Source organism: Callospermophilus lateralis, chromosome 13 (assembly GCF_048772815.1).
Source record: "Callospermophilus lateralis isolate mCalLat2 chromosome 13, mCalLat2.hap1, whole genome shotgun sequence".
Classification (NCBI taxonomy): Eukaryota; Metazoa; Chordata; class Mammalia; order Rodentia; family Sciuridae; genus Callospermophilus; species Callospermophilus lateralis.
In genome coordinates, this window is record NC_135317.1 from 54261855 (window position 1) to 54278542 (window position 16688).

General features: G+C 38.9%; 2 protein-coding genes across 9 annotated transcripts in view; one reads left to right on the forward strand and one right to left on the reverse strand.

The window, feature by feature from the left end:
- Sdccag8 (SHH signaling and ciliogenesis regulator SDCCAG8) overlaps positions 1-2134 on the forward strand; it is a 233922-nt gene extending 231788 nt beyond the window's left edge. For all 4 annotated transcript variants that reach the window (XM_076832046.1, XM_076832047.1, XM_076832049.1 and 1 more), the window contains one exon: positions 1805-2134. In XM_076832046.1, coding sequence (XP_076688161.1) covers positions 1805-1834 — 30 coding nt within the window. In that variant the 3' untranslated portion in view covers positions 1835-2134. The remainder of the gene's footprint in view (positions 1-1804) is intronic.
- The window catches only part of Akt3 (AKT serine/threonine kinase 3), a 282729-nt gene continuing 267808 nt past the window's right edge, over positions 1768-16688 (reverse strand). For all 5 annotated transcript variants that reach the window (XM_076832053.1, XM_076832051.1, XM_076832056.1 and 2 more), the window contains 2 exons: positions 14125-14227; positions 1768-7434 (listed from right to left, as the gene is read on the reverse strand). In XM_076832053.1, coding sequence (XP_076688168.1) covers positions 7349-7434; positions 14125-14227 — 189 coding nt within the window. In that variant the 3' untranslated portion in view covers positions 1768-7348. The remainder of the gene's footprint in view (positions 7435-14124; positions 14228-16688) is intronic.

A 16688-nucleotide genomic window follows, 5' to 3' on the forward strand; every position in this document is an offset into this window, starting at 1 on the left:
TGAATTACTAGGTGCGCCTGGAGCCCACGGGCATTACGAAGGCTTGTTATGAGAAGTGATGCCAGTTTCCTGGGGCTTAGTTGAAAAAAAAAATAAAATAAAATTCTACAACAATTTTACTTCTACTTCAGTTTTTATCATGTTCTGTATTGGGTGTAAGGGGTGAAGTGTGCTTTGTACCCAGTTAATTCATATTTTTCTTTTCAAATATGCCAGTGGGTTATGCTTATCCTAGTTTTAAAGTCATTGTAGAATTTGTAAAGTTAGGAAATAAGCCACTGTGTGGAGGTATCCAAGCCACCAGGCACTGCCTTCCTTGGCCAAGCCACAAAGCAGGGAGGGTCATTCAAGCCCCACTGAAAGGAAATCAGCTCTAGGTAGAGGCACTGGCTGGCTATGGTCAGATGGAGTCTGTGGCAGGCTGTGTGCTGCCAAGAAAAGAAGGGAGCCCCTTCCCTCTGCAATGGCAGGGTTTGGGGCACAGTAGACTCCTGGTGGCCCCCTCAGTGGAAGGGCTCAGGAAGCCTAAGAGGACCCACCCACCACCCATCCCCCTAACTTGGCGTGTGCATCAATCATAACACCAGCTCACTTTGGTGGGCAGAGGGAGGCCTCTTTCTGTGCCATACCTGCAAATCCTGTGCAGCCTGTCTGCACATGGGCCTCTGCCCTGTGTGGAGATCTTCCTACTCATTAAAAGTCATCATCAGCATCTCATACATTGCGAAATCTATGTGAAATGTAAATACAACCTTTCTTGCTTTTTAAAAAAAGGCAAGACATGAGTTTCTTATATTTCCCTTGGGTAAATTCTGATTTTGATCTCACTGTCCCAACTTGGAGATCTCCAACACTTAATCATGATTGACAGACATATCCCTTGAATTCTGGACATGCTGGTCCACTTCAGTTTCTTTGAGATGTTCCCCGTTACAGAGACCAGGCTGGGCCCCTGGCCCTGCACTGCATTACCATGCACCTTTTGAAGTGTAAACTGGGATTTGGAAAACACCTGGACTTCACACTCCTGGAGGCAGGACTGTGTTGTTACCTCACCACTTAGGGCACAGTGGAGACTCAAGGTTGTTTTGTTCAAGGTAACCATTTAGTGCTTTCTGACGCTATTTCTTGGTATGGTTTAAACTAATGTGAATAGCCATATCAGCAGAGGCAGGTGACAGTACTAACTTTGTGGTTCTCCTTCTAATCCAATTTACATGAAGTGGTTTTGAAATGTTTAATGCCCTTGTTTAAAACCAAGAGACCACAATACCCCAGATTCCCTTTTCCAGCATGTGGGAGGTTTCCATGCAAAAATGCTTTTATACATTGCAATAAACTGTCTGCATCTAAAAATGGAAGGATTCAGCTTGTACTGCTTCAAGAATTTCTTAGGGGCTCTTGGTTCACACTGTTTTTCATCCTTTGTCCACTGTAATGTGAGATCAATTTTAGCACAAACATACCCAGAGAGGGAGAGAGATGGCTTTCTGGACATGTCCTAACATCAGATATCCTTATTTGGAGGCACAATGTTCTGTAGTAAAGGTGGCTTTTAGATTGAAAACATTAAAATAAAATTGTTAAACTTACATTCATATGCAACAAGGGATTTGATTTGTGGTCAGGATGAGATGGAAAGGTTTCATCAACTGGTTATATATAACTTTCTCATTTTTACCAATAGAAATTTTTTTCTCTAGAAATTTAGTAATAAACAGTGATTAAACCAGCAAATGAGAAGACAAATCACATTGAGGAACATGATCTATTTAAACTTACTTTTTATTATCATTTTTTCCAGTTACCCAGCATGCCACAATCTGATTGCTGACCTGGATGAAACAGAGTGAAATAAATGGTTTACAAAGAGATATTTACATTCATCTGATTTGTACTTAATATGCCACAACACACTGCACCTTCCCAGGGTAATACCACCTCGGACTGCACTGGGGCTGGTCCTCATGCCACGTTTTTTGTCCCTGCATTAGGAACCGGCTAGAATTGAAGTCTGAACCTGGATGAGGAGACTCCTGGTATATGTTCTCAGAAATGGCTTGAAGTTACTGTTTTTAAATATGCTAATTTTAAATACACTAGGTTATACATAGGAATTTCAATAAATGACCTTTTTTAAAGACTTAAATCGTAATGTTTCCTTTTTACCTTGTAGTAATGAACACAAAACACCAAAAAGGCACATATTTTAACTAGGCCAGATGTGTTAAGGACCAGACTTTTTCCTGCCATTTTTCTTTCCCTTTTCCTGATATGTATCATCCTTCATCTTTCTTTGCTTTTAATCAACATTCATTATTTGTCATCTTATTAATATGTGCACATTCAGGAGACACCAGGAAGCACTGTGCCTTACTCTTTCCATTCTGTAAACAACAAAAACTGACAAAAAGAAAAGCATCTTTGGCTCAGTGGTGTCAAATTTTTTTCCTTCAATAGCAGTACTTGAGCCTATAAATGTACTTAGAGAAATTAGAAAATGTCTTAGAGTATATCAAATATCTGTACACAGATCATTATTTTTGGCCTAAAATAGTATTTCTACTATACACAGTCAAGCCTTCAAATGTTTGAAAGGAATAAAAATGGACACTGAGTCTACAGTTGGGACAAGCCCCTGACCTGCTGTTCTCCCTGGCCAGCAACCCATCATCAGCATCATCACAGATCTGATGGTACTAGATGCCCAGCCTTGCCACTCAGAATTTGTGTGGATTAGGCTTTGGAGGTGGTGGCATGGTCCATACAGAGCGACCACTCTTGTATCTGGAGTGTGTCAAAGGCTCAAGCTTGAAACAGCAGTATTTCTATTCAGAGTCAGAGTGTTTGATTTCATCAAATGTGCTAGACATAAAGGCTGTCACATAAGATATTTTAACTGTCCTTAATTCTGTTTTAGGTATACCACAAATAAATTATATAATATTCTAAAAATAGCACCTTTAAAGAATGTTAGAGGTCACTTTATCTCAGCCTCCTGGATCCATCAACCTCAGTGACTCTGAGAGAAGAGTACATGTAAGAATGCCCCCAAATTTGGCTGTGTGACGTACACCTACATGCCTGACTCTGGACCCTAAGCTTTTCCTCTCTCTGGCTGAGTCACAGGAGCAAAGCCAAGTTCTACAATAGTAGCTTTGTGAGGTAAAATCAGAAAAAGGCCCCATCTGAAATGATTCAACATAAATCAGATTGTAGTCCAGCCATCCTACCCATCTAGGACCCACATCTAAGTTCATTAATTGCCATGAAATACTAAGATTACACTCCTAAGAAAGTAGTATGCAGAGCAGTACATTATCAGGAAGACATTACTGATGAACTACACTCCCTAAAAATTCAAATTCAAACCATTTATTGTGAAGATTATCAGGGTCTGAATGAATCCCCATGGCCTGGCCCTCTTCCACCCCTGGCTTCACAGGTCTGTCGTAAACCCAGTGCTGAGAGGCCAGCATCTCCCCTTTGGAAGCCTTCATCAAAGTCTGTACAACCACGCTATTGCCATCTTACTGAAGGAAAGATAATTCCCTGTGTTCTGTTTAGAGATAAGAGGAATTTACACAGTTTCCTGTCACATCTTATAAAGAGTAGGTTAATACCAGGTGGGGGGTTATTATATTTTTCTTTCAGAAAAGAATATTAATTTTCTGAGATTACAGAACCACATCCAACAACAACAAACAGAGAAGTAGCAGATTGACATAGTGCTTTATTTAAGCTGTCTGTACGAAGGAAAATAATGTGCATCCCTATCATATACGTGTAAAAATACTAAGGATGTACAGTGTACAAAAACAGTTTCTTGTAGTTATTTCACATCCTTGTGGGTCATATACTTAAGGAAATAAACAGTTTTAGTATGACCAACAGTAATAGTAATACAGTTTCTTGGGTTCATAGTTGCGTCTGCTTAAAATCCTTAACCAGATGACTAGATCTTGCGCGGATCTAATGAAAGAACTAGCAAGGTCAAGAAATGTCACAAACTATAAAGCTACAGGGAGGTAATTCAATTACCAATTTAGAGGTTTTCTTTTTATTTAAATAAATACTTTACATTTCATGCTTGCCTGTAATGCACTACCAGGAGCAAGATAAGGAAATTCTACTGTAGACAGTACAAACGGTAGCAGCAAAGTGTGTACATTGAGGTGTAGTATATAGACCCTGCAGTTAGTAAGGAAGGCCCTTACTTTTGTACTCTAGGAGAAGCAAGTGGCCCCTGCAAGAACAGTCAGCTTTAAGAAGCCAGAAATCAGGTACAGGAAATGGAAAACAATACTGGAATAATGCTATGTAATTAGTATAGAAAGCAAAGCTGTGAGCAACCCTGCCAACAATCCAAGCAGAAGTAACCAATTTCCTCCAAGATGGCTGCATTATGACACGGGGTCAACCTCATGACAGTATGAGCTGGAGTTCACAAAGTTGGAACTGTATTCCAACAGGATGATTTTAGGTGTCAGGCTGTCCTGCCTGCCAGAATCCCAAACTACAACTATGGGCAACACAGGGAAGTTTCATCATCTCCCTCTGTACACCTTTCTGTGTTTCATCATGCCTCCATGCCAGCTGACTTGAGATCTGGGAGTAAAAGGAAGGGATCCTAGAAATCAAAGCCAAGAACACACCTCGTTTGACACTGATGGAGCCAAGAAGGGGATGACTGAGCCCTGCACATGGCTGAGGACTGAGGGCCAGCTGTGAGAGCAGTGGCCAGCCTGGAACATTATCAGAGCCGTCATTAATCTTTAGGAAGTATCCTTGGCCAATGTCATGGAAATCATCTTAAGATTTGGGGGAGAAAAAAAACAAAACAAAAGCTATGTGCTTAGTGTACAGTGTCATACTTTCTCTCTGAAGCAGCAAATGCTCTGAACATCAGCTAGTTTCAGCTTCCTTCTTTTCCTCTCACCTGTTTCTTTCTTATATATTGGATGCAAGACAACTTAAAGGACAAACCTTCTGGTCTACTTTCTTTTCAATGTGGAACATTCAATATAATTCCCAGTAGGAAAAAAAAATTAAGCTATAGATGTAAATAAGAATGAACTACTACTTACTATAACTTCCTACTTAATATTAAGTATGAACTTGACTCAAGTAGAAATATGAAAAATTAGGATAAAATCTATGTCTGAATATGTCTTAGCTGCCTTAGTAGAATGCCCTTTAACCCCATCAGTCCCAGTGGCCCACCCACCGCCAGCAGTGGCTTAAGAGCTATAAATCCACACTTCCAGCGTCGAGAGGCTAAGACATCTGCATATGAACATGATTCATCCTACTTAGAAAGTCACTTGCTCTTTCATACAATGCAATCATAATACTACGTCATGCTGTAGTCTTCCATTTGGGAGCTGTCAGTTTATCTAGAACACATTTCCATAATCACTCCATGGGGTGGGATGCCCTCCCACTTGCTGTAAGAAGGGACCCTGCCCTTGGACTTCATAGGCTGCTTTGGAAAATGTCAGCTCCTAGCACCAAAGGGTTTAATCTGAAGATCATCATTAATGAAGGAGAAAGATGAGGTTTGCATACATGTCTCCTCTCAGTGAAAAATGTTGGGATTTGGAGACATGAGTATTTACAGAAAAAGAAAAGCTAGAGGTGTTCTTTTTTGTTTCATTTTGTTTTCCCTGATGGCTTAATTCAGTGATAAATGTACCTTGATCAGAATAAACACACCAGGTTCTTATCCTTTACTGCTTACTTCATAAATACTTGCAATACGTTCATTTTTTCAAAGTAAAGTTCATTTCTTATCATCATTCAGGTCTTAATTTTCTTCATTATGTTATGCTTCCAGGCCATCCTAACATTTCAGTTCTCAAGTGAGAAAACATCAATATCTATTTGTTCCATTAACCCCTTGGGCACAGACATTTGGGGATTTTTTAAAATTTTCAGCACCACGGGGTTAATGATAGCATCTCTTCTCCCAAAGCCAAATTCTAATCAATCTGTACAATTTCAGAACCTTATCAATTTTTTTTTTTACATACATAGGAGGAAAAGTGCATGATTCTCATCGATGTGTATATTTCTTGCACATGGGTCAAAAGATACTGCAGTAAGTCTATTTCATGTAAGTTGGAGCTGCATTTGCTAACATGACATACAATTCTCATCACTAAAAAATAAATACTACTGCAATATAAACAAAACCATAAAAGGACATTCAAAGTTGTAACATCTGAGAAAAAGCTAATTCACCTAGAACTGAAAGTAAAAAATTAAAACTAATAAGGCAAACACTTGTTTACCTTGGTATACAAATTTTGGTGAAAGCAGGATCATTATACCTGTCTACATTCTTCAGCCATCAGAGGTGATAAATATCAAGAAGGAAAAAGGGTTGCCGAGCACAGGGAAAAATGCCCTCTGGCACAAAGTGTATCATGAGACCATTTAAGTGACTTTGATTTTGTGCATATGCTTCATTTCTTGGTAGAACAATGTCCATTTGCCCATGATTGCCCATGAAGTCTGGATGTCCATGTGTGATATCAGGCTTCCTCTGTAGTATCCAACAAGAATTAAAAAAAAAAAAAAAAAAAAAAAAAAATATATATATATATATATATATATATATATACACACACACACACACACACACACACACACATATACACATACATATATGTATATATGTGTATATATACATATGTGTGTATACATACATACATATATATATGTATATAAAATAGTTACTCACTCCTCTCTCAAGTGCTTCCTAATAAATTCCAGCCAAACCTTAGTGAATACAGACTTACTTTATGCACTGATTGGACATCCTTGACTAAATTTGTGCATATGCACATCACCATCCTTCCACAATTGCTTGTTTTGAAACATAAACTAGATTCTTCTTAGTCTAATTAGTTTTTGATTTATCTTCTAGAAAGTTAAAAAATGTACCTAAAATCAGTGTATCTCATTTAGCCTTCACTGCTGGGGAAAACCAAAAATTAATAGATTAAAAGATGACAACTGGTGCACAAATGAACAATGGTGGGCTCATGACTTTCCAAAGATTGTAAAATTACTTCTTAAAGTTGCTATAATAGTAAGACAGTAGCAGCAACAGCATGAGACCTTAGACTGAGATACAATTTCATGCAAAAACAAAAACTGGAGTGTGTTTGTGTATATACGTGTTTTCATGTGAGTGAAAGATGGCGAGGGGTGAAGACCCTTGGCTGGTCTGGGATGTCGGAGAAGCCCCTGCTATCTGTAAGAGCTAGGACTGGTGATGATGCCCAGGAATCATTTTCAGTAATAAAATCTACGATGACAGTGAAGTTGCAGAATCAAAGACTTATTCTCGTCCACTTGCAGAGTAGGAGAACTGAGGGAAATGTGGTCGCCTCTCATTGTCCATGCAGTCCATACCATCCTCGTCATCTGCAGGCAGGAAACAGCTGTCTTAATTTCACATTTATTTTTTGCAACATTATTTCTGGTCTATGTTTTTTAACTTCTAACATAAGAAGGATTAACAGGGACAAGAGCTCCCATAAACTTGTGTTTATCACTAAAACATACAGTAATTATACTTTAAAAATTACCCAATTTTTATAAACTCATGGTCTGTGCAGAAATAATACTATAAAATCATCTCCAAGGCATCAAAATCTCATGACTCAATGAAACTGAAAAAAAAAAAAAAAAGAAACAAGAAAAACTACCACTGAAGAAAACAGAATTTGTAAAGGAACAATCTTTAATAACCTTTTATTTCATAAAATCATGTATGTCCAAATTACAGAAGCCAACGAATTATACAGCACCCAAAATATCTATAAAGGATCCATTATCATGTCTTCAAGTGTTCACATTTTTTCTTTCTGGTACTTAAGTGTGATTGCAAAATAAAGCTTCATATGCAGTTTTATTCAACATCTAACATCTGCCTTAACTCACTGTTCTCAATTTTCCTATGCTAAAGTTTTAAACTAGAATAAAAGACTGAAACAAAGAAAAAGAGGAAAAGATGGCAGTATCCAAGGCCTAATTCACCAGAAAATGGATCAGGAGAAAAGGTTTAAAAGTCATCAAAGAAGGCTGCTTAAGTTAAGCTGCTCCTCCTGTTCTCTTGTATTTACAAGATCACAAATGATCATACCTCCTCTTCCCATAACTGCTGTTTGATTACAATCCTACACTAGCAGGAAGCTCTTCCTTGGATGTGGCCATACACTTTGTTACTCAGCCAACACACAATCCCTATGCAACTGTTTGGGGCTGAGCGCCATGCAGACCCCATCAAGGGAGTTCAGAACAAAATTCCTGTGGTCCCTGAGCTCACCGTCTGTCCACTGGGGAAAGTGCTCAATTTAAAGTCTCCCCTGCTCCATTCTAAGCTCATTTAATTGTATGCTGTCTTATAACCAATCAAAATTAAAAGCTTTTTTCTTCAAGCAAAATAACTCTATTTCTTCAAATCCATATCAGAGGTACATTACCAATTCTTTTTACTTTCCAGCCTCTCCAGGGAATACCAACTTCATATAAGGACAGCAAGAAGAGAGACCAGACTTACTGTAATGCACACTGATCCTGTCACCCCACCAAAAACGGCACTTTGCCTTCATTTGAAGAACAAACATCTCTGCTCTGTTTTTTCTTTTCTCACTGGTCTTGTTTTCTGTAGTGTGTTGCTAATGCAGAAGATTCTCAGAAATGGAACTAAGTTGGTAGTAACGAAAATTTGTAACTTCTAATGTACCACAAAAATATTAACTGTATAATCAACTGGCAGAATCAAAATATAAGGCAGTATGTGTGGCTCCTTCTTCTGTGTGGGACATGAACTCTGAGGGCCTTGCTCTGCAAACAGACTTCCAGCATTTCCAGATAGTGCTCAGGCTTAGGGAAACCTCTATCTCTATAAAATTTTGGTTCAGTACCAATCAAATCATGTGCATCTTTCAGATCAAAAACCTTCAGCAATATTTTCTGCTGCATGAAATCTAGGAGGATCTGGGGAACGATGACATATCTACTACTGAGTTGCACAATATAAAAACTCTCAAGAAAAAGCAGCTGAAATCTTAATTAAGTGTTCAGACAATGACATGTGACAATCACATCTCAAAGAAACAGTTTTTCCCACTAACAGCTTTGTTTTGCTGGGTGTTTCTGCACTCAGCAAATGTGCAGTGAGCCCTGGACACCATGTGTGGGGAAGTTTGGAGCTTATCCCCCTCAGCCAGTGAAGGGCAAAGGCTTCCCTGGCTCCCTGGGCTATGACCAGGCCGCATCTTAGGCTGGCAAGGTTCAGCATTGGATTATGCAGATACTCCTCATGGGCAGGTACTGCATTTCCTTTTGGAGGATGAATTTTTGCTGGATGTAAGCTGAGAATTAAGACAGCTTTCCTTCTGTCACTTCAGCAACAAAATTGAAAATTTCACAGATTATCTTTGGGGGTTCTGTATCTTGATATTTTTTAAATCCACTGATCACTTGATCACTCCTGCTCCCTTCTATTTTCTCAGAATTGGTAACAGTGAAGGTTGACTATCTGATCATGGCCCAACTGGGCATGAGCTTGGAAAGGAAGGCAGGGGCCTCTCTTGGGCCCTCAGTGCTACTGGGACAGGTGGGACTGTAGTATGAGTGAGGTGGGGGAAGGGACAATAAATCGTCTGAGTTTACTGCTACAAAAGGACCTCCACAGGTACAACGATGATGAATATGAACTGCATAAACAAACACACATCTGGAAAAAGAAAACAGGATGATCAATTCAACTATTTCTGGATCCCTGGATTTAAGGAGCACCAGGTCCCCAATTTTCTTAGAGCAATTAACAAATTATATAGCAGTAAAAGTGACCAAATCTCAAAGAATTTCTTTTTTTGTAAGAGGAAGGCAGAGGACCACTAATGGATGTAACGAAAGACAACACATTCCAAAATCTGTTCAATTAATTAACACCAGTGAGGACAATCTGGCATGTTACTGCAGCTGTTTGCAGAAAATGGAACATTTTGCCTTTCTTAACTGCTGATTTGTTCTGGAAAATAACTTCATTCTTTTTTATAGAAGCAAGATGGCAAGTGGGAAGACAGTTGCTGACCAACGGTACTGCTGTGGAGTTTCATGAACAAAACCTCAGTGTGTGCCAGCTGTTGGAGATGCTAGAATTTCTTACCTGTGCCACTATTCAGAGCTGCCCAAAGAACAGATTATGTTCAAATGTGATCCCAGTTTGGGTTTCACTGACTCTCCTTTTATCTGTTCCTTAAGGGAATTCAGGATAGATCCAGGGATTATCAAACTAAAAACATTGCTCTAGTTCTAGTAGAACCTGAGACTATCGCTATCAGTCATTAAGGCCACCCTTTCCTAAAGGGAGCCAGGGGAGGCATGACTAGTCAGTCCTGGGCAACAGGAGAGGGCCTGCAAACACATGTGTGCCTGTTGTGCAGAAGTGCACTCTACAGAGCACTTTCATCTGCCATCATCCCTACAGGTTCTTAATAGAAGAGTGAACCCACAAATCTACTGTGCTCTATCTGCCTGGACTGTGGGGGATACTGCTGGGCTCCTGTTCTGTATTGTCCAGAACCTCACCCTACTTCTGATATCCACAAAAGACAGGCTTCCATAGGCCTTGCAGCGGGCTGATATCCACCATGGAGATTAGTATAATGTATGGGCTTCCTGTCTCTGTCTCAGTGTAGAAACAAATCTAAAATCCCTCAAAGACACTGAAGCTTATTTAGCATGACCCACATCTGAGATGACATATATTCCTTTCAGAAAAGAGGTGCTTAGTGATAAAACATGACAAATCAGGAAAAACACTCTTGTTGGCTTTCATATTGTATCATTATTTAATCAAGCTGAGGAACTAGGTTTAAATTATGTTCTAGAAAACACTGCTGAGGGCCTTAAGGTACCTTCTAATATTTTAATCTCATTTCAGAAGTTCTAGAAACAACAATAAAATGCACACAAGTGACAAATTCTCATCAGGACAACTGCCACAAGTGCTTGAAGTTCAGGATAAAGCAGATAAAATGAATTGTTCAGATTTTCTGTTCTTTGACAGCTAGGGCTTTAAAATTCAAGGCAAAAATGAAATAACAACTGACTAGCTATGAAGGTCTTGATAACCATTTTTATTTAACTTATTTGTAACTTAGTAGATTTTTCAACTTTTGTTGTGGTCTTTGTAGCCTTATATTTCCTAGCATCCTACTTTAGTCAGTCTCTTCCCCACAGCCCTTCACTCACCATTATCCCCTGTAGTTACCTGTTTATTGTATTGGCCTATTGTCACTCTTCAGGTAGAACAGAAAAAGTAACACTATAGACTGGTTAATCTAGTGACTGAGTAAATCAAAATTAGGGGTTATTCACACTTAGAGAAGTCTCTTTCTTAAAGAGATGGTTTCTCAGGCACATAGCAAACACAGGTCTCCTAGAGACCATTTATTCCTCTACTTACTTTTTCCAGAAGACAAAATGACCTGTCACATCCTAGAGCTAGTAAAGATAGAACACAAGATGGTTCCTCAGGTCTGAGCCCAGGGATTTTTCATCTTCACTTGTCTCCCAAACTTTCACTTTTAAATTTCAGAAATAAAATATCTATTCATGATTTTGCATTTATAGAGCCCACCTATTTCTATGACATCCAAAATAATATATTTAACTGTCCTGAAAAAGTGTCCAAAAATGCCAAAAGCCCTGTTTAAGAAAGGAACCAGTCTCAAAGAGACTGAAGCCATGGACATGTCAAGACCTTCCTATCCCAATGCCCACTGTGGATATGGAGTGGGGAAGCAAGCCAAGCACCCATGGGCAAGAGCTCCAGGCCCTATCGCGCCCCCAGCCCGTTGCCACAGTCTGTGAATTCACACCTCTCCTAAGTATTCATTGAGTACTTACACTAGGGCCAGGCTTCTAGCCAGGAGCTGGGGTAAACAATGATTAAGAGACACTAGATCCTTCCTCTCAGAGCTACTGTGTCCCAGTTGCATAAATAGAAAACAACAACAACAAAATTAATCAGAAAAATAACAGCAAGTGAAGGTGTCAATGTAGAGAATAAGAGTGTCAGGGGGTAGGGTTAGGAAGCCTGTTCCTTGTATTGAAAGGTTAAAGGTAGATTTCTGATGAAGTAATGTAAGTTTTCTTATAAGAAGTAGCCATTCATGCAAATATCTGGGTCATAGAGCATCCTAGGCAGAAAGAACCATAAAAGACCAAAGTCCCAGGGCATAGTGAACTGTGGCATATTCCACGTATGGCTGGATCATGGGGACTGAGCGGGAAGATAAAATAAAAAGAGGCCTGAGGTAGAAGGCCCAGATCTGACAGGGCTGTGTGAGCCAGGGTGAGTAATTTGGATATATAGTGCAATGGGAACCACTGGAAGGATTAGGTTGAGGAATGATGATCTAATTACAATTAGGGTTATATCCAAATGACGGGACTTAGCAAATGCTCTATATTGGTAATTGTCCATAGGTTGCTCCAACCACTCAGTGATGTTGTCCAGCATTTTGAACAATTATATTGCCACATTCCATGCTGGGGCCAGAGACCAAAGATGTCCCATTATTTCTATTCAGATGGCCTGTAAGTTAATTGCCCATGATTCCACAGACTTCTTTCTAACATTGTCTTTGGCTCTTAGTGATACTAAAATTCTAATGGCACACAGAGCCCACTTCTGCATGCTAATATTTTATAACTTAACCTTGGCATCAGCCAAGTTGGTGAGCTCTGCTCTGGCTGTGACTGACACTAACTAGAGGCCTTAAGCAGCTCAATTTCTCTCTGCATTCCAACTTCTTCACTTTTAAAAATAAAGTTTAGAGGTTCTTAACTTCTTAAAAATCTAAAGAAAGAAAAAAGAAGTGCACATGCACACATAATCATATCTTTCATCTTAGGGTGCTCACAATCTCCTTGTTGCCAGGTTATGAACTCCAGATTAAGAAGTTTGGGCCCAAATGACTCCTACTTTGTCTTTCAAGACTAACATCAGTTGATTATGACCATTGCTGGAACAGTATTTCACTTTAGTCTTTCCCACTAATGGGCATTCAGTGTACATGAGCACTACCAACTAACAGAAGAGGAGAACGTGGGGAACAGAGGACAAGGAACAAAACACAAACATGATGTCACTGTGTGAGCCTTAGTTGTGTTCCTTGAAGAATTTTCTTAGCTATTCAAATATCACCCTGACAATCAATCCTACCCTCATTCCTAAATCAATAACAGACAGACCTTTGTCAACATGGAAAGGTTTTCAAGTTATATCTGGTAAGCTTTCCTTTAATTAAAGTCCAGTTATTTATGGTGTTTCTCAAAGTGTGGAGCATACTCTAATGTATGTGGAATAATTTGTGGTGGTACATGAACATACCGTTTAAGAAATATAAAATATAATTTATGTGTATAAAAATTAATAGCAAATTAAATTATGTCTTCACAGATATTACTGCTTAAGAGAATGCTAATTTAGAAGGAGTGTCTCACCATTAAATAATGGCCAGATTAGAACTGGCACAATTTTGAATGTGGCATGTGAATGAGAAAGGTCTTAGAAATGGAGGCTATAGAATCCTTCCAGGTGATGTCAAAAGAATCTACTGGAGAATAGTGAGGAAGGGCTAATCAGTCTGTAATTTCATTTACAATAATTATACATGTCATTTTTCCTTCTCAGAAAAGCTTTTCTTGCAGCCACCTTTGGTATTTACACAAAGGGAACTCCACAATCTTAAATGAAAAAGAATAAAAGTCACTATGGAATCTGGTCTTGAAATAATCAAATGAACCAGGGCATGGTGGTGCAAGACTGCAATACCAGTTAATTTGGGAGGATGAGGCAGGAGGTTTCCAAGTTTGAGGCTAGCCTGAGCAATTTAGCAAAACCCTGTCTCAAAATTAAAAAAATAAAAAAGACTAGGAGACTAGGGGTATAGCTTAATGGTAAAGTACCCCTGGATTCAATTCCCAGCCAAAACAACAATTACAACAAAAACAAACCAAGTGATCTTTTAAAAAGATCCATTTTCTTCAATAATTTTAGACTGTTATCAGTTACCTTCTAAATTTACTTACATTTTTCAGGTGGTGTTATTGTAATAGTCTGAGCTGTGAATTCTTCATCAAAATATCTGGTATCTGTCTCAGATGTTACTTGAGGCTTAAAAGGAGGTACAAGCTGCAAGAAGAAAAGGAAGAAAGAGTGAGTATTGTTAACTAAGTTCAATTTAGGAAAATTGATTTCAAGGATAAAATTAGCAAATAGTAAAAGGAACAATACAAAAGACTGAGTCACAGATAGGGTGTGTGGCTTCCCCATTAACAGTCTGAAGACAGAACGGTGAGTTCTTGGCTGTTCTGTATAAAAATTTGAGAGATTATGTGAAACAGAACAACAAGGACCTATAAAATAGGGTGGGAGGAAGATACTGAAAAAGATTTCCTATTTTTGTTGTTGTTAACAAATGTATGTGCAAAGTCATATGAGAAAATGTGGCTCTTCCTAGTGCCCCCAAAGCACAACATTGTGGCTTTTCTTTTCTTTTTTCAAAGAGAGAGTGAGGAGAGGGAGAGAGAGAGAGAGAGAGAGAGAGAATTTTAATATTTTATTTCTTAGTTTTTGGCGGACACAACATCTTTGTATGTGGTGCTGAGGATCAAACCCGGGCCGCACGCATGCCAGACGGGCGCGCTACCACTTGAGCCACATCCCCAGCCCCACATTGTGGCTTTTCTTTCCTCTCCTCCATGTGCTTGGCTGAAGAGGTCAGTATTAAAAATATAACAATACAGTTTTTCACTATGTCACAGGTAGTTCGCTGAACTTCATAAAGAACTCTGCTTATTTGAGAGAGGCATTTATCCCTGCCCTTGGCCTGGACTAAGGACTTATGTAGCCCTAGAAGTTAGATGTAAAATTCTGCTCATAGCTTTTACTGGATACTCAAAGGTAACAGTGCCACAAAAGATATTCAGAGTAACTTCTTTAGGACTGACAGAGCTGGGCTCAGTAGGTCCTGCAGCAGGCATAGGAGTGGGAAACACACACACACACACACACACACACACATACACACACACACACACACAGAGGCTGTTGAAGGTTATAAAAGCCAGATCCATTTGAACCTCCACAGGCCAGGAGGTAGCTGGGCTGTCATAGGGTTCCTACTTCTCAGAGCTCTGACTCTTGGGAACAGGGAATGCTTAAAGATTATTTTAGTTTTGAAACATAGGATGCCTAATTCCACAGCCTGGAGTTACACTGTATGCTCTGATAAGCACAGAATACAATTCAGAACAGAATACAATTCTCATAGCAATAGGAAAATGGCAAACAAGAATAACAGAAATTAGGATGTTTTATAAAAAAATTTATAGAAACAAATACACAATTGGCTTTAGATCATTGTTTTCCCACTCTCACTGTCACCAAATTTATATTAAATAAAAAGGCAAAAACTTTTAAATTATTCTCTAGACAGAATACTTTTTTAAAAAAAATTGGGAGATGAGCAGAGTTAAAAGCATGTTTTCAAAATAGAGAACCACATTTCAGTTTATGGCACATGTTACAAAGCATTTTGAATCTTTTTAACACTTTTTCTCTGTTTGCCCACAGTACAAAAGTATTCTAAGGTCTCATTTTTAGCAAGCACTCTTTTGGAGATGGAACCAAATTCAGGTTCTATTCATTAGCTACAATGACTACTAAGAATAATATGGCTCTTCTTTCAGCATCCTTCAACCCCCCAGAACACATTTCCTTCTAGCTGTTCTGTTAAGATGACTGGACATTAGCAATCGGGCCACTCCACTGATAGAAACCTTACTTTTTCCATTCATAAATCGGTGTATTCTCTTCACCAGCATAACATATATGCACACAAGAATACAGGCGATACACACTTGAAAAGTTCTGGTTTTCTTTTTAGAAAACTGAGGGGTAATTTCCTCTACCTGGCAGGAAACTGGAAGACCAAGCTTCTGATTGGGAGAATGAGTCCTTCTAACTCACCATTCTATGAATGTACACCAAAGAGATCTTCATTATTCCATTCTAAAGATAACAACAGTACATTCTTTTGGCTGAAATGGGCAGTGGAACTAGGTTTTACACAACTTTGACCAGCCTTAACATCTCCATCCTTCTGAGGTAAAAAACCTAAATCTGCCTTCAAATTAGGGGAAAACTACTACCCTTTTAGATGACCACCTCTAACTTTAAAAAGCTGAATCATAGTTTCAAAAAGAGTACAAAGGAGCGCAATGGTCTGTACAAATGTGAAGTTACTAGCAAGGACTTTCCAAATTATATATATCCAATACTCTCTCCATTACCTTCTATCTCACACTGCTCTAATTTCCTTCAGAAACCATTTCAACAGCTGATACACACGTATGTGCGTGCGAGCGTGCCCGCACACACACAATACACACATACATATATTTGTTTACCTTCATCATCACACCACACTCCCAATAAAACACAAGTTCTATGATGGCTGGGACTTCAAAAAAAAAAAGTTCTTAGGCATAATTAACACACACTGATTAGCACATACAAAGAACACACAATTTATATTGACATACCTAAATACCCATGAAACTGTCATCACAATCATGATAGTGAACATGTC